Raw genomic sequence first — 24,653 nt, forward strand, 5'->3', positions numbered from 1 at the left:
GTTAAAAACTCCTTGTAGTACATTCAAATTGTGGGCGTTGATGGACTGGCTCACCTAACTCTCACCCACTGATTCGTTCTCATCCCTTTGGTCCTTCTGTCAGTTCATTTCAGGTATGTGGTTTTTCATCCATTTCTCGAAGAGATCCTCGTCGGCAAGATCAAGTACTGCAGCCAAGAGGGAGTTCATGGTAACTTTTGTCTTTCTGTTTTCATCCCATTTAATTTAATCTCCAGAAATGTATCAGTAGATGTATTCTCAATGCACTAAACAGGGAAAAAAAGGAAGGACAGCAACTAAATGTCCTAAATGCGCTTTTAAATGTCCAAATGATGGGCATTAAGTGCTCAAGGTGACATATTCAAATGTCTTTTTTTGTCTGGACCAACATAAGCTGGATAAACTGGAAATAGGAAATGCTTAGCATTTCAGATAGATAGATAGATAGAAAGTACATCTCTATAAAGAAGAGATTATAGTAAATTTTAGAAATGTGTGTGACAATTAATTCTATTGTAATTAGTCAGCCTTATTAATTACTACCATTTTTTATTCATTCAGTAGTCCTGTCTACACAACTTTAATCTTGACCTGTGTACTTATGAGTTAAAATAAATCACTAATTGTGTGATTAGGATCTGAGAAGTCTCTAGTTATTTGGTCCGCTGCCTGTTCATGTTGCACTTTGTCATATCTCTGGTACCAGAGTCACACGTAGCTGTCCTCCACTTGCCGTCCACACTGGTTTTCATTTGTTGTTAATTAGCTGAGTCACATCTGGCTTATCATTGAGGAAAGTATAAGTGATCATTTGTATCACATATTCCTGACTTATGTTTTCAGCTTCTAGTGTGTTTTATTATGAAGTTGCAGTACATTCAAATAGATCAGATTTATTTGTGTTTTCAGTTTGTATGTAATGTAACTTGAATGCTGGAATTGTAACAAGATCTTGTGTATATAGAAAAAACTAGTTAAACTTCACCACAAAGTCCGAATTGTGCTTAAAATGAGAAAACATTCAACAGCCTGTACTCGGCCTGAAGGCTCACATGTCCCTGCTTTCACCCATAGCAGATGATATAGGAGTACTGTTGTAAACGCCGACTGCACACTCCTTTCTCTCTCACAGTGACGATGGGCTTCTTTGATGACATTCTCATTCCCCCAGAGTCACTTCAACAGCCTGCAAAATTGTATCCTGACTGAAAATGTTCCAATAACTGAAGTAAAGCGCTGTCATTTCATCTTTGCATTGAAAAACAAATTGTGAATTACATATTATTTGAATTCTGATCTGAGATTGATCATGTAACTGTTGAGCCATCCTTAGCTACAGCCTCAGTGATGAAGCAGAGCAAGTTTGGCTTTGGGAATATGAGACGGACGAGGGGGCCCATGACCTCTACATGGACCAAGGAGAGGAGATCCGTTTTCGGGTGACAGATGAAGTCTTTGTGGATACGTCGCCAACGGGCCCAGCCACCGCAGCAACAGACGCACCGGCACAACCGGGACAGTCGACGGCGCCACCCACAGAGGACAGTGGGGAGAAGAAAGAGGCACCGTACACTCTGATTGTAAGAACACACTTAATGGCTAAAACACATTTACATCAGCAGGACATATTCTCAAATGTTTCTAATGCTGTTGTGTGTGTCTGTGTATGTATATTTTGACTAATATATTATCAGGTCCAGTTGTGCAACTGTTTATATTCCTGCAGAGCTTGCTTATAAAACAAAATAATTAATATGATTGCTTTGTGCAATTTGGACCCTCCAGTTTTTTCCTCAAGACACACAACGACTTACTTTGTATTTATTGATATTGTATAAAGTTGTCTGGCCCTAAGAGATGTAACAAAAGTAAGAGTCAGGGAGCTTTACATGCCCACACAGTTCTGAGAATAAGACTAATTTATCAAAATAATTCTAAAACACAAAAATTAAACAAAAGTAGCTTCACATCCATCCTGACCCATTGCGCTTTTGTTTCAGGGGACCATCTGTGAGCCGGGCCTAGGGTTGCTGTCATGGTGGAACAGTTAGCACTGCAGAGGACGAGGACGATATTTGGAAGTTGCGAACAGATCAACCGTCATGACCGTTTGGACTGACGAAGGACGGTCGGCTGGAGACACTGAACCCTGTTGTTTGGGTGCAGAAGTCAAGACAAAAGTCAAACCGCTTTCTGAACCAAGATAGTGTCGGTGTAAAGTGACTGATGTAAAGTCTGTCACACTGATACTGACTGTGTGGTAAACACTGCCCTTAACATACCAGCTTCATGTTTATATGTAGAGTTTGCCATGTATTTAATGACAAAATGATTGATGGACATTTCGTTTGGTATATTCCACAAGATTTTGACCCCCAATTGTCATCACTACTTTATAATGATAGTCAGACATTCACAGGTCATAAAGTAGGTGCTGTTTGAAACTGAGCTGAAAACTGAACAGCAAGCATGGATAAATGTGATCCCAGTGTGCCGACACGCTTTTGTTTTGAGGTGAGATAAATACGGCCGAGTGACTTCTGTTGATATAAACTGACCTGTGGATCAGAGATCAAGATTTAAACAAAGGTAACGCTGTTTGGACCTACATAAATATATAATTGAATATAAAAAATATTTTTTTCAACGATCCAGTGTGTAGGATTTAGTGGCATCTAGCGGTGTGGTTGCAGATAGGAAATCCATCGCTTCACCCTACCTTTCCAAGCGCGAGGGAGAAACTACAGTGGCCACAAAACGTGTGAACAGCCCTATCTAGAGCCAGTGTTTGGTTTGTCTCTTCTTTCTCGTCTGTGCTACTGTAGAAATGTGGCAGTTCAAAATGGCGGACTCCATGACGGGTGATTCGTAGTGTCTGTAAATAAAAACGGTTCATTCTGAGGTAACAAAAACCCAAAGATTCATATTTTTTTCAGGTGATTATACACTGATAAAAACATACCATTTCTGCCAAAAGAGCCTCCTAAATGTTACACACTGGACCTTTTTAAAAGATGTACTTTTTATTAGAAATTGTACCTCTACTGCAGATTTTTGTGCACTCATGCACAGAATATTTTACAGCCTTGTAATTTTTTGTATTTCTGTTTTGTCTCTCAGTAAAAGGGTGTATCATCAGTGTGAGCGGTTGTGATTTGGGAATTTGTCATTTTGTGTGATTATAGAAAGTACATAAAAAAGGATTAGAGAGCAGCTTTTAAATCCTGCAGTTTGAAGGGCGGTGAAGGACACAGTCCTGCTTGTTTAGTTTAACAGATATTCTCTGATACTGTTGGTCAGTGTTAGTTTGCAACTCACACACATAAACTTGTTTGTTGTACAATCAGAAATGCAGTGGGCTGTGTTTCATGTGACAACTGCATGGCCAGTTGATGTTAGTCTCGGTTGTCTGTTGTGAAACTGGGTCAGACTTTAGAGAGTTTCAAGAAGAAAAATAGATTGTTTGCATGTGACCCCTGAAAGCTACAGAAAGCTTAGCTTAAGAACAGGATGAAATTATTTACCATAATTCAAACTATTACTGCAGACATGGAAATTTCATATATATAACGTGAACATGCACATGCGTCTCTGATTTTAGGCAATATAATGGTTTTTACTGACATGTATGTGATAAAAGATAAATGTGTAATATGTAAAACCCATTGCACTACTGGGCTCCAGTCTTATATATAAACACATCCTCTATAATAAAACATCTGCATCCAGAGCGCAATATGATAAACATAAAATCATGTGAAAGACAAAGAATATCTCAGTACACTGAGCACACTGTTCATCCAAAGATTACATACATAACAAGGAATGAAGATGGTCATTTTTTGCGCACACACACACACAGAGTCGCATCACGCCATCGGAATCTCCGCCAGCTGCGCAGACTCAGCAGCACTCACACCGTCACATCAGGGTTTTCCGACGGTCTGCGCGGATTTAGTCGAATTATTTATTTAATTACTCGTTATATAATACACACCGACTTAAAAGACACACTCGCACACACTGATCGTCCTCAACCTACTAGCGCACCCAATGCAGTAAGTAACATTTCTGCCAATATATGCATGTTGAAGTGGCTGCAGAGGGGAGTGTGTCAGTGTGGCTTTGTTTTTGGGGTCGGGACAATGTATTCTGTGCATGCTTGACAGAGTAACCGCTAAATAGAAGGGAGATATATTTTTATTACATATTAAATATGTATCTGGTTATATGGAGAACTGACCGATGTACCGTTACCACCATATTTGACCGCCACCTGGTCTTTATGAACGGACCTCTCACCCTGCTTTTGTCCAAGTTATACTGTCTTATATTGTCTTTTTCCACCTTTCACACCTTTTTGTTTGAGAGACTGCTGTTGGCAGAAATAAAAACAGGTGGGAAGCAATGAGATAAAATATCGGATTTTATGGTTAGGTTCTGTGGGGAAAGTGAATAAATTCAACTCTCGAGACAAACTCCACACACACACACACACACACACACACACACACAATCACAATCCAGAGACACATTAGCCGTAGCCAGAGATTTGTCCCCGACCCGATCCAGAAGAGTCATGACCCCCTTTTAATTCTGTTGCTTCATTTCTGCACATCCAGATGTTCTCCAGCTGCTGTCTGTGTAATGTAAACTCTGAGTCCATTCACAGTACAGTGGGTTCCCATCATGATGATCGTTATTACCATAATTATTAATAATGTAACAGCACATTATTCAACACTGTGTGTCAATGTAAGGTATCCTGTGGTAACGCTATCACAGTGTGTGTGTGGTGCTGCTGTATGATGTGCAATTGTGCAGATGTTACCTTTGTTGATGTAATTGTTAATTTGGGAATGGGCACTGACGTCACGGACGCACCACTGGAGGCGGCGTTCTGCAGCTGTTCTGACGTCACGCCGCGTGCGGAGCTCTATCTCTGCCTGCATCATCACAGGCAGAGGAGGAGTGGGCGTAAAAAAACATCCTATGCGCACACACACACACACACACACACACATAGACCTATACATATATCAAACGACAGGAGTGTTGTTGTGTTAATGGTGTTTCTGGGATGAGTTCATCCTTGAATACTGACAGGAGATCAGTTAGTTGTCCCCTTAGTTAGTTATATATATAGTTATTAGTGGGTATTGAAGGACAAGGTCACCTGACTAAACAAGATATATTGTATATTTTAGCATGAGTGATTTATGAAAAACATAGGTGGATTCATTAATTCAATAACTAGAACAAAATAAAAACAGAATAGAGATGGGACTTCGGAGCATTGAATATAGACTGTACAATGATAGCGCTCTGTATTAGGATGTGCAGTTGTAATGCACATCAAGTAGATATGAAAGATTAATCTCCATATTTATTAATACTATACTTTGGGTAGGTTCAGAGATAAACCCCTGCAGTATAATCATGTGGGATTGCACTGGAATGCAGCTTGCTACCAACTGAGCCAAAGTGGAAATACCAAAGGCTTCAGGTGAAAAAATAAAATTTGGGGCTAGATTTGTGTGTTGTTGTTTTGTTTTTGGCTTTTTTTGTTTGTTACAAACTAGAGGTGTGGAGTTAAACCAGGAGGTTCTGATGAAAACATGCTACTGCACAATGGGGCGAGAAGGATCCACTGTTTTTGGACCCATAACTAAATGTCAGGGTATCTTGGCCTCTGCTGCATCGATTTTGATCATTCTTTTTTAAAATCCATCTCTAAGCATGTCCCCCAGCTTTTTATGAACACACAATACTATATCATCGGAGTACCCCTTCAACATTATTTGATTTAAAGTACTTGACACACACTACTTATACGCTATGTCAGCTCATCATTTAGTTTATTCTTCGAAGAAATTTGATCAAATAACATAAATTTGACAAAATGCTAAAATATGTATTCACAAGGGAAGAACACTATAAAGATTTTGCATGGTTTCTGACTTGAACAGGCTTATTCTTGGTTGGCTAACCCGTCTCATCTCTCCTTTCCTCCATCAGTTCTAAAGCCACATGATAACTCTCTGATCCTCCTCCATTCTCTCCCTGTGGTCTCTCTCCTCACAGCAAGTCCTCCTGACAGACTTGAAGCGACAGAGCTGACCTGAATATATCCGCTGAGTCCGTGTCCCCACACTGAGGTAGGCCTTTCTGAGCAGACGGACTCACACTTACACCAGCGGTCATACAACGGTGTCAGCAGCCCATCAGCAGCCTGCGGCTCGAGGGGTAGAAGCAGCGTCCAATACTGCATCCACACCATCCACTCCCATCTACCTCCTCTTTTCACATCTGACATGGCAGACCCCAGCCTCACGTCGCCCTCTGGGACGCCGCTGCGCTCCCCCAACGCCTCTCTCACCCTCTCCTTCCCTTTCCTGAGGGAGAGGAGCCGGGTATGGGAGGAAGGGAAGGAAATGCCACTGCCTAGGGATCTGCCCAGCCCGCTGCCAACCAAACGCACCCGCACCTACTCAGCGTGAGTATAATTAGTTTATTTACCAATTAGTGAGTGGTGGAAAGTAGACATTTTTTTAAATAATGTAAAATCTTATTTGAGTTGTTCCATTTCGTGTTACTTTACACTACATGTCACAGCAAAAAAAATATTTTTACTCCACTATATTCATCAGTACCGCTTTTTAATAAGGCAGCCTTTTTGCAGGCTAACTGAAGGCTAATTTATTAATGAATAATAAATAATTTACTAAAGCTTTTGAGATGATTTATAAGCAAATAATAAGAACAACCTTTGGTGCGAGATTGTAGAAAACCCCTCTAGCAGGCAAACCAAAGCTGGGTAATAACTGATCTTTAAAGCCTTAGGTAATGATGTATAAACACTGGTTTGCAGACCGAGGTTGGTACTGAAGAGAAGTTGAATACTGTACTGTTTACACTGTGAGTCAGCAGCTTAGTGTTCTCATCTCTGCTGCCGTTGTGTTGTGACATTATGAGGCAATGTGTAGGTGTTGATGTGAACTGATCTTCATCTTCCTTTTCACCTCCTTTATAAATCCTCCTCTCTATCATCACACTTATCATAAAAAAACCCATAAAAGCCCTTAACCCTGAATTGTGTCACTTAAATGAAATATTCTTCTAAACTGCTCATTCACGTCTTACTGAAACAATATTACAGTAAGTCTTACTGAGATGAGTCATTTCATGGTAAGAACTTCTTTGTTTTTCTCTCTTTGTCTGCAGTACGGTGCGTGCACACTCAGGTCCGGTGTTTAAGGGTGTGTGTAAAGACTTCTCGAGGTCACAAGGTCACGGCTTCATCCGACCCTCCCACGGCGGCGAAGACATCTTTGTTCACATCTCAGAGTGAGTGGCTGAAGACTGAACACTCTTCGAAGACTCACAGCAGACAAACGTGTGGTGCATTAGCTGAATTACAAACAGTAACACAAACCTACTGCAGAACTGCAGTGTCAACTCATAGGACTTTGAGAACTCAGCAAACGACATTGTTTAAGTGTGTGCTTTTTTCAAAGGGAAAGCTATTTTTCTCAACTCTCCTAGGATACTGTGACACCTGTAATAAGTGGAGATGCACAGAGAGTACAGCAACTTCACTGTGTTAGTTTTATTCTACCTTTTTATTTAGGACAAGCAGTATGTCACTATGTATGTGACTCAGCAAAAGCTTGTAAAATTCTTCCAAACAGATTATGCACGATGATCCCGTTATCTTATTGCCAAACATCTGAATTGTGGGTCTGAAAGTCCAACATTTTTCTTGTCTCTAATGTTCTCATTATCAGAGCTCCAGCAGATATCTGTATTTGCTTCTATAATCTGTGTGTGACCACACTCTGTGAAGTGAACTATTCCTTTAAGAGAATAATTTGACTCACGAGTCCGTGTTAAATATGAAGCTGAAGCAGTGAGGTGATTATTAGCTTAATGTAAGCGTACCATAGAAGATAGAAGAAGAAGGAAACTGCTAGCATGTCGAGCCGGTAACATTGACAGTATATAATTAGTGGACAGAGCTTCCTGGTCTGTGAAGTGAAGCCTATGCGTAAGTGTCTTAAACCATTCTTTCTAATGGCCAGCAGGGGGCAGCTCCATGGGCTTCACAAGAGAAGTCAAATAGTCAAATAGTATTGAGTCTTAGCCTAAAATAGATGACTTGTGATTGACATCCTCAGTAAGTCTGTCCAGCGCACTGGATGAAACTCAGATCAAACAGTCAAACTAGTCAGTGCTGATCAAATATACATCAAGATTTGGTTAGTGCATTACATATTTCTCGCTTAATATCTTTTTAGAAACAACTTTTAGTGTTCTTTATCTGTAATACAAGAACATGTGTGACCAGGCAAACCAAGCGCAGCCAATGAGCGCAGATCAACTCGCAGTGCGTCGCCACCGCTGGCTGCAAAAACATGGCGATGGCCATAATACCAAACTCGAGGCTTCAAAACAGTACTCAACAAACCAATGTGTGACTTCAGGATAGATTCACAGTTGGTTGGTACACAGAAATTTAATAACGACAAGTTATGATTTTATAAGGAGTTATTTGCTGTACCACTTTCTTTGTCAAACAGGAGCTGGTCATGGTGACCTCCTTGAGGCTCTGCTTGTTGAAAGTCAGGAATTCACTGTGCCTGGTCACTGTTTGCCAGAAAATTGTGTCAAATATAATGTAAGCTGTAGAAGTCTGCTTAGATCTTTTATCTTTGGACAGAGCCAGACTGGTTGTTTCCGCCTGTCTTGCTAAGCTAAGCTAATTGCCTCCTGGCTTCCATACTTAATGCACAGACATGAGACAGATATCAATGTTTTCATCTCACTCTCAGCAAGAAAGTGAATGATTTGGATGGTGGTTCTGGGATTTGGGTACTGAGGCAACCTCAGGGAGTCTACGAATGACTCTGCAGGGTAATGAGCAGATTTATCGGTCAATATATATATTATTGTGCCTTTTTGTTGCTTTTCCTCCAATTTCTGTGTTCCCTTATTTGATTAAATTAAATAACATAAAAATGGAAAAAATAGTAAAATTTTTAGTTCACTATTTACTATTGTTAGGGGTGAATGAGTACATATCTGTATCTGTATCTGTTCAACCAACTAAATTATCGGTATTCTTAGCTGTACTCAAAACAGGCAGTGGTTTAACCCGGATGTGGGTGGTGTTTAAATCTGCTGTGGGTAAGACTAGCCGGAAGTTGTTCATTTAAGACTGAAATTGATGTGGGTTGATCAGAAGTTGCTATATTTATTTAAAAAAATATTTTTAGTTTTTGGTTACAATAGAAAGAGATCTTTTTATAGAACACGTTATAAGTTATATAAGTATAAGTAGGTGTAAGTACAGATTGACACATTTTACTCTGATGATTCTAAAGTACATCATCTGTACCGGATATTCGTTTCAGCCAAGTAGTCACTCAATCCTAATCATTGTGCAGTACTGATTTTTAGTGCCTGAACCTTTGGCTCCACTCAGCAATTTTGGCCACCAAACAGCTTTTCATTTAGTACCACTTCTGGCTTAATTAATCAGTGTAATTATACTAAACATTAATTTTCAGAATACCATAATTTTGCACTATGCTTGGTATAAAGACCCTAAATAATGTAAAATCATCCCTTTTACACATTTATTGATTTATATATCTTAAATTCTGTTTTGTATGTTGTGCCAGTTCTGCACTGTATTTAACAAATATGCTATAGGATCATCATATTATTCTGAATTCATTTCATTTTTAAAAACAAAGAAAAAAAAAAGTCTCACCTGGCTCTCATCGTTCACTCAAAGGAGCAGACTCTTTCCCGAACGACACATCCCCATTGTACAGTTTATAGGAAGTTTAATTAGAAATAAGTGTATAAATCATAAGAAAAAAGTAATCTCCTGTCACTACCTATGTTTTAACACATATCTGCAGCATGATAGTGAAAAAATAAAGGTTGTATATATTTTGTAACTGTTATGTAGGCTGTTTTTAATTTGTGATGGTAGCTCTTGTGTTTGCACAAAACACCTCATATTCACTCATTGTCCTAATTTTTCTCTGTTTCAGCATCGAGGGGGAGTATGTCCCAGTCGAGGGCGATGAGGTCACGTACAAAGTGAGCCGGGTCCCGCCCAAGAACCTGAAGGTGCAGGCAGTGGAGGTGAAGATCACACATCTCAACCCAGTGACAAAACACGAGACCTGGTCTGGGCAGATCATCAGCTCGTAGACCTGAGCTCCGGGAGCCTGGTGGGTCGCGCTGGGCAGGGTTGGGGGGGTGGACCGGTTGTGGGACTAATAACTTAAGCTGAAATCCTTTTCCTTTAAAAAAAAAAAAGGTTTGACCTACACAGCAATGTCCAGCGTTAACAAGTGTCAATAGTTCAGTTGTAGTTGGCAGTTAGTCTGCTCAGAGAGACGATTTACTCTGTTAAAAACTGAATTTGCTGTGTATGTTAAACTGACAATTTATTCATTGTTAGGACAAAAACACATTTGTTTTATTTATTTATATTTTTGTCATGACAGCAGTAAATAAGATGGGAGGAGAATTTTACGGGGAAGAACTTGTGGGTCTCATTTTTCATAGAGATCAGCTGTTTAAGAAAGTATTGGGAAAACTGTATACATGACTGTGGTTCAGATCTGCAGACAGCTGAGTGTATGTACAAGAAAGAGAGCGACTAAAGGACAAAAGGTTGAATTCAGTTTTACTTCCCTTCTGTGCAGCTGTTATGCACTTGTTTACTTCACCAAAGTTTCCAGGATCACATGTTGTGGCTCAGATGACTTATCATGTTATCATCTGCTTTTACATCAACTGCAGAAATAAGATGATAAGAATCTTCAAATTTAACGTCAGATTATGGATGTAAAAGCAAGTAGTTTAGGGGCCTGAAGTTGAGGAGATTTGAGTGACTGTGTTGCTGAGTGAAAGAAAGTTGAAATGGCAGGTTAACAATCCTTAGAGCATTTAATCACAGCAGCTTTTGCATTGAAATGAAATCAAATGAAATTGAATCTATACAATTATAAAAAAAAAATTATATAAATTATTCTATGTTTGCAGTGTTGACGTCTCATGACCCTTGAGGAGGGTCACAGGTTTAGAAACATGACCTTAGGGAACAAAAAAAGAGGAAGTTAGTTTTATTTTGAAATGGAGAGAGGAACTGAAGGTTTAAGTGAGAGTAAATTGAAAGTTAGGAATTCAGTTTGTCTTAGACAGAAAAAGCATGAAGGGAGACCAGGAGTAAAGCAGGCAGATCACATTGAAGAACACTTCAAAAAACATAATAACTATATATTTTATGGTGAATGGAAAGTGATTTTCCTGAAAAAGGCATATCCTTGGTCTTGGTTGGAATTGTTTGTGGTTATTTATTTTAATTATTTATTTGATGATTTTTTTTCAGTTCTGTGTGTGTCCTCAGATAGCAAGCTCTATATTTTGGGTTATAGAGTCAAAAATTGCACTTAAACATTTAACTTTCACTATTAAAACTGCCACAGAATTCCAGACATCGCTGTTGGGTATTTATCAATGTGTTGTTCTGTTCGACAGTTCCTGTATTGAAAGCGTCTGGAGCCATGGATTTCTGATAAAAAAAAACTATTTCTAAATATCTTTTTCTATTATTAGAAAAACCTGTGTCTGTGTGTGATTTATTGAGCGTAGTCAGTGTGATGGTGAACTACATGATTTCATAGTTTGTGCCAATAGAGATCATTTTGAGATCATTGTTTTTCTCAGTTATGTACTGTACTGTATGTCATTTTCTATTATATCTGTTCTATATGGTCTCTATGCATCTCATCTCTCTGTCAGTGTCACTGCCTGAATTTATTTAAAATTATATTTCGTTTATTTCTGTCACATCAAAGGGCACTTTCTTTTGTAGATGAGCCATTGTGGCGGTGATCCACATGAATACTTCTACTGAGCCTTGAAAGAACATTAAAGCATTTTCTGATTCACAGGTCTGATTGAAGCTGTGTTTCTTTAGTTGCCTGTGTGCAAGTGCGACTGAGGGAGGAAGAAGAAGAACGGTATAAAAATGTGGTGGAAGAGACAGTTCCATAATGAAGGGGTCACAGGTTTGATTTTGTCCTGTCAAAGCCTTATAATCAGACGGAATTGGCATTTTGTTTCACATCGTTCATTTATTTCAATGCATTACATTTTATGCAACTTATATTAGAATTTCTGAATAAATCAGAGATGTGGGTGGTAATTCAGAGGTCTCTGGTCACTCACTGAGAGTTGGTCTGGGAATTCATGCCAGCTTCAGTAATACTGTATGAACCTCAGGGCTGGATTATTAGGGGATAAAACTAAAATAGCTATGAAGACAAAAACAGCAAAAAAATAAAAGAAAGATTTGATTAATACGTCATTTATTATGTAACTTCGGTGTCTTTCTCTATTTCTAGAGACACGTCACTATGATATTTTTGATGGTGCCTAAGGAGTGCCGTGCTTGAAACATGTTGCAGTTCAGAACAAATATAAATCTTTTTATTTTTTATGGTATATTTAGCATATTACATCTTCTCACTTTTCTGCATTTGACAGATTACCTAATTATTTCTGTGCATTAATAACTTAGTTGAGGTTGAAGCGTTTTTTTCCTTTAAATTCCTATTAAAGGCATACATGTTATTGAATTCAACAATAGAGATATGTTTATTGAATAAACAATAAAAAGAGATAAGCTCATGGGAAACAAGAATACCAAGTGCCATGCTGTAAAGCACTGAAACCAGGTTCAGCCATTATCATCCTGTTGCGTCCTGGTATACAGGGCCTTAATGTTTTTTCATGAGTTTCGCAGCCATCTTAGTTTCTCCTACACACTTTTACAGCTTTTGTTTGTTTGTCAAATACAGACACGAGCAGTGTTTACTGTTAGATGCCACTAAATCCTTCACACTGGTCCTTTAAAGCTGCATAAGCAGTCTTTTAACTGGAGTGTATTTTCTGCAGGATATAGTTTCCAGTTACTGTGGAGACAAAAAGCAGAATAAGAGAAACCAATGTCATAAATTTGCAGTGCTGGTTGACAGAGTTTTCTTTGTTGTTGAATATTTGAAAAACAAATTAGAGTGGTAATAATCTACTTCTCTGTTAACTATTGTTAGAAGAGTTTACTCTGGACGAGTGAATCTTTCTACAGACAATTTAACACTGAGGCTGTGATGATTGAGCGTCTGCTAAAACTTAATGTCAGGCACTGCTGAGTAAAATTAAGAGACGGATGATGACTGTTAAGGGGAATAAGTGATACATGTGTTTATCCATTCTTCAAAAGCTAACCTTTAAACAGCCACAAATCGGATTATATTTTACTTTTACAGCACGAGTGGTTGGCGACTCCCAGTGGTAGAATTAGAAAAGACACTGTGGCAGACAGAAATGCATGCTGGCAACCCGTTAGAGAATCTGCAGGCTTCTTATTGAGCAAGTTTGTGAGTGCATATGTAAAAAGAGTCTGACGACACTGGAGAGCTGAGGACATTGAAATGATATCAAAAGAGTTTTATTACAATGAATAGACGCAAAATACATTTTCATCCATAAATGACTGACCAACATGATACATTAAAAGCACATTGTCTGTGCATAAAAGTCTTGCCTGGAAGATCCTTGTAGTCTTTGAGGTTGAAGGAGTTATAGTCGGACACAGAACCGCAGCTGATGTATCTGATTTATCAAAAGCTTCATATTCACAATAAACATCCATCAGGGAGGCGTTATGTTTTTGAACCATGAGAGAAGGACAGAACATTGACTTGTTGGGAAAATCAAAGTGTCAGTTTTCACATTTAAAAGTTATTTTTAAAAATCCCTTTAGCAACAAGAGACCAATAAGCATCAATGCGTATAGTCAGCGTGCAGGCCATGGTACACACTGTAAAAATATTTTACATAAAAAGCTGTCATATTGACTGACAAAGGTTTTTAAAATGACTTGGTCACAGTAGCTTAATTCACTGGTTAAGATGAATTCATTGAGTCAGTAATGTTCTGTTTTAAATATAAATCTGAATTAATCTTCAATTTAATGCATAAAGGACCTAGAGAAGCAACACAAGCAAACTTCCTACATTTCCAGCAGCTTTGTGGGGTTAAAACATACATTTGACATTCAGGGAATCACATAGTAAAGCAACAATAAATCACATCTATTTTAGAGTACTGTAGAGACATTAAAATACCTGGAATGATTCTTTATCCTCAAAGGACAGAAAGACCCACGTCTTTTTTAATGCTTCATTCTTATCTTATTTCCAAACTGGACACTTGTTTTAAATATCACTCTCTCTCACTCTCATCATTTCCTTTGGCAGTGTGCAACAAGACCAACGATTGGTATAAAATTATACCAACATTAGTGCAAAACATCATTCTATACTCTACGTAATCTGGAGTTTTATGTTACATGCTACACATAGCAGTGGTGTGACACTGCAGTCAAACACATCTTCTACTTAAAACAGTACTTTAAACTTCATCAGTTATTGTCCCTTTTTAAAAAAAAAAAAAATGCAGCAGGATTTATTGTACAAATTCAACCAAATCACCCCGCTGCTGCCGATTTATATTTACAGTAATCAACCATCTTCATGATATGGAAGAAATCAGTAGTGGCACCTTTCAGTAGTTCATAAACAGCCTGGGTTCGAGTTGCTTGTTGTCGTACCAACAGAGAATCACAGGCAGGAATTCAGAGGGGTTTGTGGGTAAAGGGATTGATGGGAGCAGTTCAGGACTTCAGGATTCGTGTGGTGGAGCATCAAAGAAAAGCTCCCGACAGAGCCTGGCCGTGTCCTTCGGAGAGTAGACTGTGAAACCGATGGTCCGTGGGTCGTTAAAAATCTCATAGTCATTTCCTCCCTAAAAAGAAAATCGTCAAAATTATGAACACAGATCATCATTCTTTCAGTGGAGCCTCTCTTAATCTACAATCATGACTTTTAAACTTTAACCCCTGAGCCTGGACACAAACACTGTGTTTACAGAGCTACACCACAGCTGTTTCTGTCAACATCTGCATATTCTGTGACGCTTACAGAGGTAAAGTGTCTTTACTGTACAGTAACAAAAGTTTGACTCTTTCATGTGTACTCCCTGTAGCACAGACATGTGTATCTCTTTCTATATCTCTCGCTATATCTATGTACAGAATGAACAGTATTACAGTAATTATTATATAGATATGTACAGTATAGATAGAGGCAAGTGAATGCACTATAGATATATACAGTAGGTGTGTATAAATATGTGTTAGGGTGTGGGGGCTTAAATAGGAGTTTAGTCATTCAGGGGGAAGGGGGCTCACCTCGGTGCAGAGTTTAGCAGGGTGACAGCAGATGGGAAAAAACTCTCCCTGAGCCTGCTGTATTTTGTTTTATGTATGCAGTATTGTATCGGTATCGTCGTACTGTATATGTTATCCGATGTGTGTTGATATGAAAACTGCTTGTGGTAATATACTGCTGTCACTCCAACGTTTATCCAGCAGAGTGCACTGCAGTTTATAATACTATGGCAGATCAGAGTAAGGGAGGAGATGCAGCTCACAGCAGTGTCTACTAAAGTGTCCACATAGAAAAGGTCTATTTCTGTACACAGCCTGACACTCTGTGAGCAGGTTCATAAAATCATGCAATGCAATCTCTGTCATTTGATGCCACCTTTTCAATAAATAATTTTGTGCAGTTTCCACCTTGCTAGACTTGCACTGGTCAACTGTAAGTGCTGTTATTGTGAAGTGAAACAACAACTCAACAGCAAAGCAGTGGACCACACAAGCTTACTGAAATTGCAAAACCCCTTAGTTTCAATTAAGAGAAATATTGAGTCAACAAAACAATGCCCCGGTGCACAAAGCCAGGTCCATAAAAAATGTCTTTCTGAGTTTGGTGTGGAAGAACTTGAGCCCTGACCTCGACCCCACCCAGACCCTTTGGGATGAACTGGAATGGCGACTGCGAGTGCCACCAAACATGAGGTTGACCTCACTAATGTTCTTGTGGCTCAATGGGAGCAAATCCCTGCGGCCAGGTTCCGCTCATGGAAAGCCTTCCCAGAGGAGTGGAGGATGTTTTAGTGGCAGCTTAATGCCAGTGATTTGGTATGAGATATTCACACATGATCACATATGGCTGTGTATATACACAACAAGGTTCCTCTATCAGCACTGTGTCTAACTCTACTGTAAGATAAACTTACATCTGAGGTCTCGTTGCCAAAGAAGTAAATGGTGTCCAGGCCTTCACTCTCCAGCACATCCAGACACAGTCTCTTGTCCCAGCCCTCTGGAAAAACGTCAAAGCTGATGAGACCACCTAAAACAAAATGATGATTATTATTATTTCTTGAATAGATAAACAATACCATGAGGATCTGTTTTCAGGAAAGAGCAGACAAAGCAGAGTTTGTGTTACGACTACATCATTTTTATTAACCAGTACACTGAATTTGTTGGTGAATAATTTTCCCTTGCAATATGCCACCCATATTTACACTCCATCTCTGCAGAACAAATGTTATTTACACTCTGAGCAGTGGCTGAGACTGATGGGGGCCTTTTGAGCTCTTTATCCGGTAGGGACAGACACGTTTGTTCTGACTTATTTAACTTGTTGGCATGGAGACAGAAAAAGGATGTGTCCCAGGAATGGACTAAACAAGAACAGAACAAACAACAGCAGAATTTCCTATATTCAAGGAATCCAGAGATGACTGTGATGTGTGTGATTAAGACTGCAGCTCAGAGAAACGATCATGATTGTAATGTGTTCTGCTCTGGTTCTCATAACAACTTATTAATTTTTTACAGACTATTTTTTCATTTTAAAAAGTCACAGAGAAATCTCTGTTGTTGCTCAGCTGAGAGTCAAATGACCGCAGTGATCTTTGAACTGTGAAATGTAGCTCAAAAGTCTCCTCCAAAGTTCTCTGCAGTACTTCCCTTTCAGCCTGCTCCCTCTCCCTCCGCCCCTTTCCACCTTCAAATCTTTTTACTGCCTTGTCCCAGCTGAAGGGTTTAAAGAGCCAATAAAAAAGACAACAGCTAAGGAGTGTCCAGCCAATCAGAGGGCTGTTTGACTCACACACCCTCCACACGCCTCCATCTCCAACACCCCTTTAGCACATCTGTAGCGACCCCTCCCCTAGTCTGCCTTTTCACTCTTGAGCAATGACAATGTGCTGACATGCATAGATATGGTATGTAAGATTAATTAATTACACAACTCCCCCTTAATAAATAAAGGGTTAGTAAGGATATGAGTGTTAAACATTGATATAGTTACAGGGCAGGTATACAAGTCTCAAAGGCTTTGCTCCTCTTTAAGTACATGTCCTCCTCTGTGATTAACATTTAATAAGCAAAAATCAATACAGGATAATAGCTTTCACCTGAGATCATCAGTCTCTGAAATGAAAACACTGAGTGTCCCTTTACATTCTGTACTCTCAGTGTAGATTGGATAGACTGTCAGGTTTATATAACACCTATTGCAGAGAGCAGCAGTATCATCTAACAAGGGCAGTCATGCAGAAGCAGATGAAACACTGGGGAAGGCGAACAAATGAATCTCAAACCCTGTACATCCTCCGGATACATCAGCCTGTTTCCTGTCTAACAGTCAACAGAGTTAACAGTAAAACATCTGCAAATGGCCCTGATGTCGCCACCAAAACACACACAACTGCTTTCCACTGCAGCAACCTTACTATGTGTGTGCACAATATCTGGAAAAAGTCAAACCTGCTTTAAGAAAATGATCTGGAGCTGAAAATAATGTGGTTAACCTTTGGTTGACAGGATAACCATCAAAAGTCTGGCTGTTGACTCATTTACTTCAGGTAATGTGATATCTATATGTTAAACTCACATTCCTCTTCGTGATTGTTTTGCAGGAAGAGTTCTGAGGGAAAACAAGTCTGACTGTCTTGTCTGTTTTCCTTAACTGCAAATAGCCTTCACGCGTCATCAGTAAATCAGTAAAGTGAACACACCCTGCAGAGCACGTAAGCAAACAAGTACCTGATTAACCTTACTGCTGCTGTGTTGCCAGAGAGAGAGAGAGAGAGGGAACAATGTGTTTATGTGTGTGTGTGTGTGTGTGATAGTTAACTGAGGGCTCCAATGTCCGACATAAGGTCCTCCACCCATCATAGCTGTGAGGTAGAGGGGTCTTTTTTTAACAGAGATAAGAGACAACAGACAGACAGACATGCTGTAAAACGGGTTAGTCATTAATCTGTAAACATGAGCTTGTTTTTCTTTCTGAAAGAACACTCACCTGGAATACAAACAAATTTGCGGTTGCTAAAAGTATACTGGAGTTAATAATGTCCAAACACAAAGCCTCTAAGACGCACCATTGGGTTCATGGTAACAAACTACTAAACTGTTCAGAACTGTATTTTAAATTCTCGTGGTAGTCCCAATCTTCAAGGCTGCTATGAATAATGTGTATGAAACGATTTGCAGGACAAATACATTTCTCTTAGAACAATGTCAACCAGCATTTTGACTTCCTTTGATCCACTTAAAGAAACATTTAAAACTTTATTAATACAGCATCTTCAAGAACAGAGTTTATATAGTGCTTTTACAGCATAGCAAAAGCAGACACTCAGAGGGAATATAACAACAGAAAGCCAGGAAGTTAAGGCCCAACAACAGCAAGACACTATTAAGGTAAAACAAAGAGACAACACGTATGTATGTAAGGTAACATGAGGTGACGCATTGGATACAAGAGATTCACAGGCTGTGGCTCACAGGGGCAGTGTGGCTGCTCTAACCTGTTAACACTGACGCCCAAATAAAAAGCAAGTATGTGTTGCAGATGTGTGCAGTGTGGCCGGGGTTTTTAATTGATAAATGCACACTGGTTCTTTTTTCTTTCCCCCCATACATTTGTGGCAGCGGGCTCTGCTGTGTTGTACCTCCTGCAGACATCATGTCCCATTTCCCAAATGTAATATACACCTTGAGACCAGTCAGAGGTAACGTCAGTAGCTAGAATAATACAGGATGTGTTCTTGTTGAGAGTACACATGCTTGTATGAAACTATCATGTATGTTTTGATTCAGATAAGATTTTTCTCTCTCAAAGAGAAGCTAAAATGTTATTTGAAACTTATTAGATATTGGTTACTTACTAGCTACATTTAAAACAGCCATAGCTACACACTCAAATTGCTGGTGACAAATACTGCTTGAGTTATTTTGACTTACGGTAAATGACACTCATGAACACTGTTGGTCGACCTTATCACTGCAGGATGGCTTTTGATTTCTGATTAGATTTTTCTTTGGATTTTGCCTTTTTGGTCTTTCTTCAACCTGGCTTGAACAACTGTTTCTGTGAGTTGGCTTTTGGCTTTCAATTCTCTCACCTTTTGTGAACCGTAGTCCCTTCCCAGCAAACTCCTCTTTCAGGGCAGCAACAAATTTCTCCCTGATCTTCTCTCTCTGTGAAGAAAGTGACAAAGCAGTCAGACTTTGCCAACCTTGTTACTGCACACAACAATTATTTAACAATCTGGCTACCCATGGTCATAACTATTATTTGCTCTGTTCTCCAAGAAGTTAAATGCCATATATCATGTAGAAATACATTTACTTTACATTTGTTTAGGTAGGAATGTAGCAGAAGATCCAGCTGCATAAATGTTAGCAAGTAACTCTAGGGTTAAACCTCTCCTCCTCTGCTATCTGCTTCCTCCATGCTGCCCGGCTCTGTGAACCATCAATAGACAGCCTGTTAAGCTGTCCTGAAAGCTCAACATTGTTTGACCTCTTTCTGTCTGCTTAATTGAGCGCATTTCATGTAACAGAGAGACAGAGAGGCGGTCCACGACTCTCAGCGCCTGATGTGTTAAAACATACAGTTTGTTTAGCTTAGTTGTTGGATTTGGCTGCTGTGCATATTAATAAAGTTCTAATAGCTTTCAATTTAATTGCAATTGAGGCAAAATAGCTCTCATACAGACTGACTTGCTATGTGTACAACAGCAGAATAAGCTTGAACATTACAAGCAGCCAGTGAATGAGTTCAATATTTTACCTATACACAAGTTCATGTTTTTGATATATTTTTTTTATATATTTATATATATATATATATATTATATATATATTTTTTTATTTTTTTATTATAGTTGTGCCATAATCCAGGACTAGCTTTCACAAACAAGGGCAGTGCAGATAGCAGAAGAAGGACGTGCTAACCCACTCACCACCTGATTACAGGGTTTGAATGTATGAATGCAGGAATGTCACTGCTTTGTCAAACACTGCAGATGTTTTGTTGAATTCGGTCTTTATGACACAGTTAAAAGAAAGGACGTGACAAATAACATTTCCAGTTCCATTCATGTACAAACAGCAATGGTATTTCACCTTGTCGATTTCTGAAAATTCGATTCGTTCCTCGAGCGTGCAGCTTCGACCAATCGGGGAAATGTTGAGCATTCCATTCCTGAACTCAATGAACGTTCCCCTGCAGGCAGAAAAAAGATGGCTAAGCGGATGCTTAAAGGATATGTTACTTGTTAAAAAGACTTTTGACATAATAGTCTACAAACTTGCCCCGCATATGAAGAAGAAAAAGATGCAAAATACATGTTACCACTTGTGTTTTAGCTTTATTCCTACACAGATATCCCATTTCTTTTCTACTTTAACAGGTCAGTGCTAATGAATAAACACAACTGGCAGTCCTGAATACCAGGAATGCAGGTCAAAGGTGTGTGCGTGTCCCTCGGGGGTCTAAGTGGCCAAACTGTCTTGTTAGTTTAGTCAAAGTCTCACCTTTTCTTTGGCAGCTTGATGAGCCCCATGTAGCTGAGGCAGAAGTTAATCAAGTCCTGCAGCAGCTCCTCCCCAATCTGATTCTGAATGGCCTAACAGGGTGAAAAATACATTTCAATTCATTCATAAACAAATTGACAGACTTTTATTCATGACTGGATAAAAGGATGATGAAATCTGTGTATCAATATGGTTGGTCAAGATGAAGGAAAAGAGATCACCTAGACAGATTCATATTCATTACTAGATTTTCAACTTCTTTTGTCCTTTTCGTCTACAAACCTTTTGCACAAGAAAAACTCAGTTTGTTTGCTTAATTTACTCTGAAATAGTTACATGAACATATTTTAACATGCTGCTCTGTGTTCGTATTAGATTATCCACTCTATAGGAGGAACATGTGAAGCATGTACGTAGTACACCAAGCATGTGTGGTTCTCAAGACAGATAATATGTTTCATAACAGCTGATATTGCGACAGAACATAAAGAATGTGACTGTATGTTCACTTACATGCTTTGAGATGAGTCTCCCATCTTTGTACTGCACTGTACCGTTCTCAGCAAATACATAGTCAAACTTGTGTATCACTGCAAGAAAGAAGACAGGAGAAATGTGGCTAAATGTACTCTTTAAACCCTATTCACTCACACACTTAATTAGCCGTGGCGCATCCATGAAGGCCTGAATACGGAGGAACACCCTGCTATATTTACCTGGAAGCAGATTATAGTGCGTGTAACAATACCTGGAAAGTCATGTTAAATCTGTTTGACCTTCCCGCTCACTTTGCCCTGTGTGTACTCCACCAAGGCTCGGCAGGGAAAGTCTGCAACTTTGCTTGCTTAAAGAGCTGCTTTGATCACTTTCACTTCATTAACACAGCAGTCACCTGCAAAATAGCATAATCCAGCAAACTGAAGCCATGTAGAGGATGACAATATAATAACTGCGGGACTGCGTGATATCTTGATAAAAAAGGTTCCCCTAACTGTTATTGGCCTTATAACTGTTACGTGAATATTTAGTTTATACAGTGTGTTTTAACTGATGGTGTCTTTTTAACATTTTTTTTCAGCATCAGTAAAAGAACACTGTAAGAACATACTGTAATAACAACATGAACAGCTTTCATTACCTGTTCAACCCATTTGAAGTGACATATTTTTAAGCTTGTCACATTATCCGGCAGCTGCAACAACATCAGCTGCGACTGTGTGCATCATGAAGCATGAAAAGATTCACCTTTAGCACACTTGGCACAGTCATCAACTGGCTCCCTCTTGGCACAATACATCTGCATTCCAGTTGTAGTCTAATATTTACTGATAGAGTGTAGCTGGAAGGCTGCAGCGTGAGGGCCACTGTGCCAGTGTGGCAACAGGTTTGGGAGTCACACGTTAATAAAGTTGACTAAACTGAACTACTGGACTCGTCACAAGAGCTCATTTGTCAGCAATGGGGCAAAAAGGCTCGAAAAAGAGCTGAAATGAAACAGTAAAGTCATCGTGACACAGTTATTAGCTCAGCCTCATGAATTGCTTCACAGATAAAAGATGAGTCTTGTGTTGTCATTTTTTATATAGTGGGTCTCTAACGCTGTAATACGGATGTTGTGTTACTCTTTATTAAGCTGCATAGCAGGTACTCAAAAGACCAAGTATGAGTCAAACTCATGGCCTAAATCCAGAATGATTTCCATGGACCATCCTCTCTGCTACACTCTCTGTGGACGTGTGTCTAATTAAGCAGAAGGTACAATAAAAAAGTGTGAGGTCATGCAGTGTGATCCAGCTGGATGAATGATACAGCATACAGTGTATGAAGGTTAAGACAGGAAGAGGACTGCTCACCATCATCCCCCTCGCCAAGTTGCTCGGCTATCTTGGAATAGTCCGACCCTCCTACAATGCCGATCTTCACTTTCCTCCGCAGAGTCTGAAAGAACTCGTCCAGCTCTGGGTCTATCTTCTGCAAATGACAGAAAAATGCACTTCATGTATCATCATTAAAAAGCTAAAATGATGTGTTGCTGAAGCATTATGACATAGACAGACAAGAGAACAATAGAAAGGAATGCAGAATTGGCATTTGTGGTATCATAATTTGGAACAGATTTCCAACTATTTCAACATAAGGAAGAAAAAGTCTGAGCTGCACACAAGGAAGACAGCATTATGTGAGATCAGGGCGTTGGTCTGTACACACACAGACAAACACAGACAAACACAGACACACACACACATACACAGTACAGTAACCCTAGATGAACCCAGGCATTCGAACCCAATGACATAAGGAAGGGAACAGACAAAATTACTTCTAATGAATAATAAAAGAGGTGATTTCTCTCATAAACCTTACACAAATGTCTAAATTTAAAAACTGAGGTTCAGAAACATTGCACTTATTAAAGCCCATGTGAGGTGACAGCTTCAGGGCAGCTTCCATGTGTATTTAGGAAGGACATTAATAGGTCGCCAGACACCAACAAACCTATTCATAACCAGACAGCCCCTCCATGTGTCACAACTGCACTGTGCAGGGTAAATAGTAACGGGTAACCCTGGTGTCTGTGAAGGGGGGAAGAAAAGAGCTCACAAATATAAAACCAGTGTTATGAGGTTAAGAGGACACAGTGTGCTCTCAGATACTCTCTCCCACCCTGAAAACAATTTAGAGGCTAATGAAGGCGGAGGAGCAGGAGAGGAGCAGGAGAGGAGCAGGGAACTGTTATGAAAGCTTGTAATCAACAATCGAACACGTCGCCGGTTGTATTGGTTGATTGGCTCACCTCTCTAGGTGGTGTCAGAGTACCGTCCACATCAAACAGGCAGAGGATGTTTCGGTCCGACGAGAAGCCGTTTGATTTCTCCATTTCTTCCTCTCTTTTGAGTTTTTTTGTTCTTGTTTAATAAACTGCACTTTCAGTTGCAAGGGTCACAGATCCGCTCTCGCGCACACAACACAAACACGGAAAAATACACGTTCACGTGAGGGAAAAATGAATCGGAGTAACGTTGTTCAGCTGTCAGTTCAACCATTAAAATAAATAAAACAGACTTTGAGGGTTTTATAGAAGGTGAATTATTTTTTTGCTCAAGCGCGCTGGCACCCACTTCTTCTTCTTTCTTCGAGTCCACAGTCCGGTTGTCTCAGCTCGGCTCGGTTGAGCTCGGCTCAGTGAAACCGCTCCGCTCACACACAAACACAACGTGCGTGCTGTACGTGTCGGCTTTCTTTCGCAACACCGTAACTCAGCCGGCAGCCAATCACAGCCGGGGTACGGGCGGTGACGTCGGTAAGTGGGCGGGGCGGTTCAATTTACATTCTGGTCAACACCCAGCTGACATTGTACCTATAAGTCGAGAGATAGATCCAGTACAGGAACAGACAGGATGTGTGGTATAAACAGCGTTGATTAGAGCAGAGTAAGACCTTCTTATATAATATACAGCTATATATTTGAACAATGTAAAACACTTGTAAGTCTGAGTTGGTTATAATTACTCAGTTACAGACCCAATAACCACAATAATCATTGCGCTGCTCCATCCCTTTGTGTTAGATACCACTTCCTCAACTTGTAACCAGTGGAGACTTATTAATTAAGAATATAGCTGTAGAGGTTTTGTAATTTGTGAAACGTCTATATTTCACCAACTTGATCCTGTGTGACACATTTTATCCCTGATTTTATGATATTGAATTCTTATCACTTGAAGCATTTTGTAACTTTTCACAAGAAAAATCTGTAATTTAAATTTATAGACAGATACCACACTATGCAACAAATATATACTTGTTTTAAATTCAT

At 39.5% G+C, this 24,653-nt stretch overlaps 3 protein-coding genes across 4 annotated transcripts in view; 2 read left to right on the plus strand and 1 right to left on the minus strand.

The window, feature by feature from the left end:
• polr3h (polymerase (RNA) III (DNA directed) polypeptide H) overlaps window positions 1-2,856 on the plus strand; it is a gene marked incomplete at its 5' end in the record, with an annotated part of 3,529 nt that extends 673 nt beyond the window's left edge. The window contains 4 exon segments of the mRNA XM_035655328.1: window positions 104-190; window positions 1,133-1,196; window positions 1,346-1,580; window positions 2,001-2,856. Coding sequence (XP_035511221.1) covers window positions 104-190; window positions 1,133-1,196; window positions 1,346-1,580; window positions 2,001-2,051 — 437 coding nt within the window.
• csdc2b (cold shock domain containing C2, RNA binding b) overlaps window positions 1-10,335 on the plus strand; it is an 11,010-nt gene extending 675 nt beyond the window's left edge. Inside the window, exons 1-4 of one of the 2 annotated variants that reach the window (XM_035655329.1) lie at window positions 3,872-4,058; window positions 6,085-6,496; window positions 7,225-7,347; window positions 10,065-10,335. In XM_035655329.1, the coding sequence (XP_035511222.1) occupies window positions 6,315-6,496; window positions 7,225-7,347; window positions 10,065-10,227 (468 nt within the window). In that variant the 5' untranslated portion in view covers window positions 3,872-4,058; window positions 6,085-6,314 and the 3' untranslated portion in view covers window positions 10,228-10,335. Of the gene's footprint in view, window positions 1-3,871; window positions 4,059-6,084; window positions 6,497-7,224; window positions 7,348-10,064 lie in introns of those variants that run through there. The other variant, XM_035655330.1, reaches the window with a different exon arrangement.
• A 3,176-nt stretch (window positions 10,336-13,511) lies between these two features.
• Window positions 13,512-24,051, minus strand: LOC118323148 (phosphomannomutase 1). The gene is made up of 8 exons (XM_035655081.1): window positions 23,631-24,051; window positions 22,690-22,807; window positions 21,350-21,426; window positions 20,837-20,928; window positions 20,426-20,525; window positions 19,420-19,495; window positions 16,234-16,349; window positions 13,512-14,895 (listed from the first exon to the last, which is right to left on the minus strand). The coding sequence occupies exons 1-8, from the start codon at window positions 23,712-23,714 to the stop codon at window positions 14,773-14,775; spliced, it is 786 nt and encodes a 261-aa protein (XP_035510974.1). The 5' UTR covers window positions 23,715-24,051; the 3' UTR covers window positions 13,512-14,772.
• Between the last annotated feature and the right edge of the window lie 602 nt (window positions 24,052-24,653).

This window comes from Morone saxatilis, unplaced genomic scaffold, assembly GCF_004916995.1.
Source record: "Morone saxatilis isolate NCDOM2014 unplaced genomic scaffold, NCSU_SB_2.0 Contig14, whole genome shotgun sequence".
Classification (NCBI taxonomy): domain Eukaryota; kingdom Metazoa; phylum Chordata; class Actinopteri; family Moronidae; genus Morone; species Morone saxatilis.

Excerpts from the sequence above, each read along its gene's own strand:
- LOC118323148 (XM_035655081.1), bottom strand. The coding sequence starts at position 23,714 with ATGGAGAAATCAAACGGCTTCTCGTCGGACCGAAACATCCTCTGCCTG. Across the intron at positions 22,808-23,630 it reads CTCTGACACCACCTAGAGAG|AAGATAGACCCAGAGCTGGA; the intron begins GTGAGCCAATCA and ends TGTCATTTGCAG. Across the intron at positions 14,896-16,233 it reads TTGGCAACGAGACCTCAGAT|GGAGGAAATGACTATGAGAT; the intron begins GTAAGTTTATCT and ends TTTTCTTTTTAG.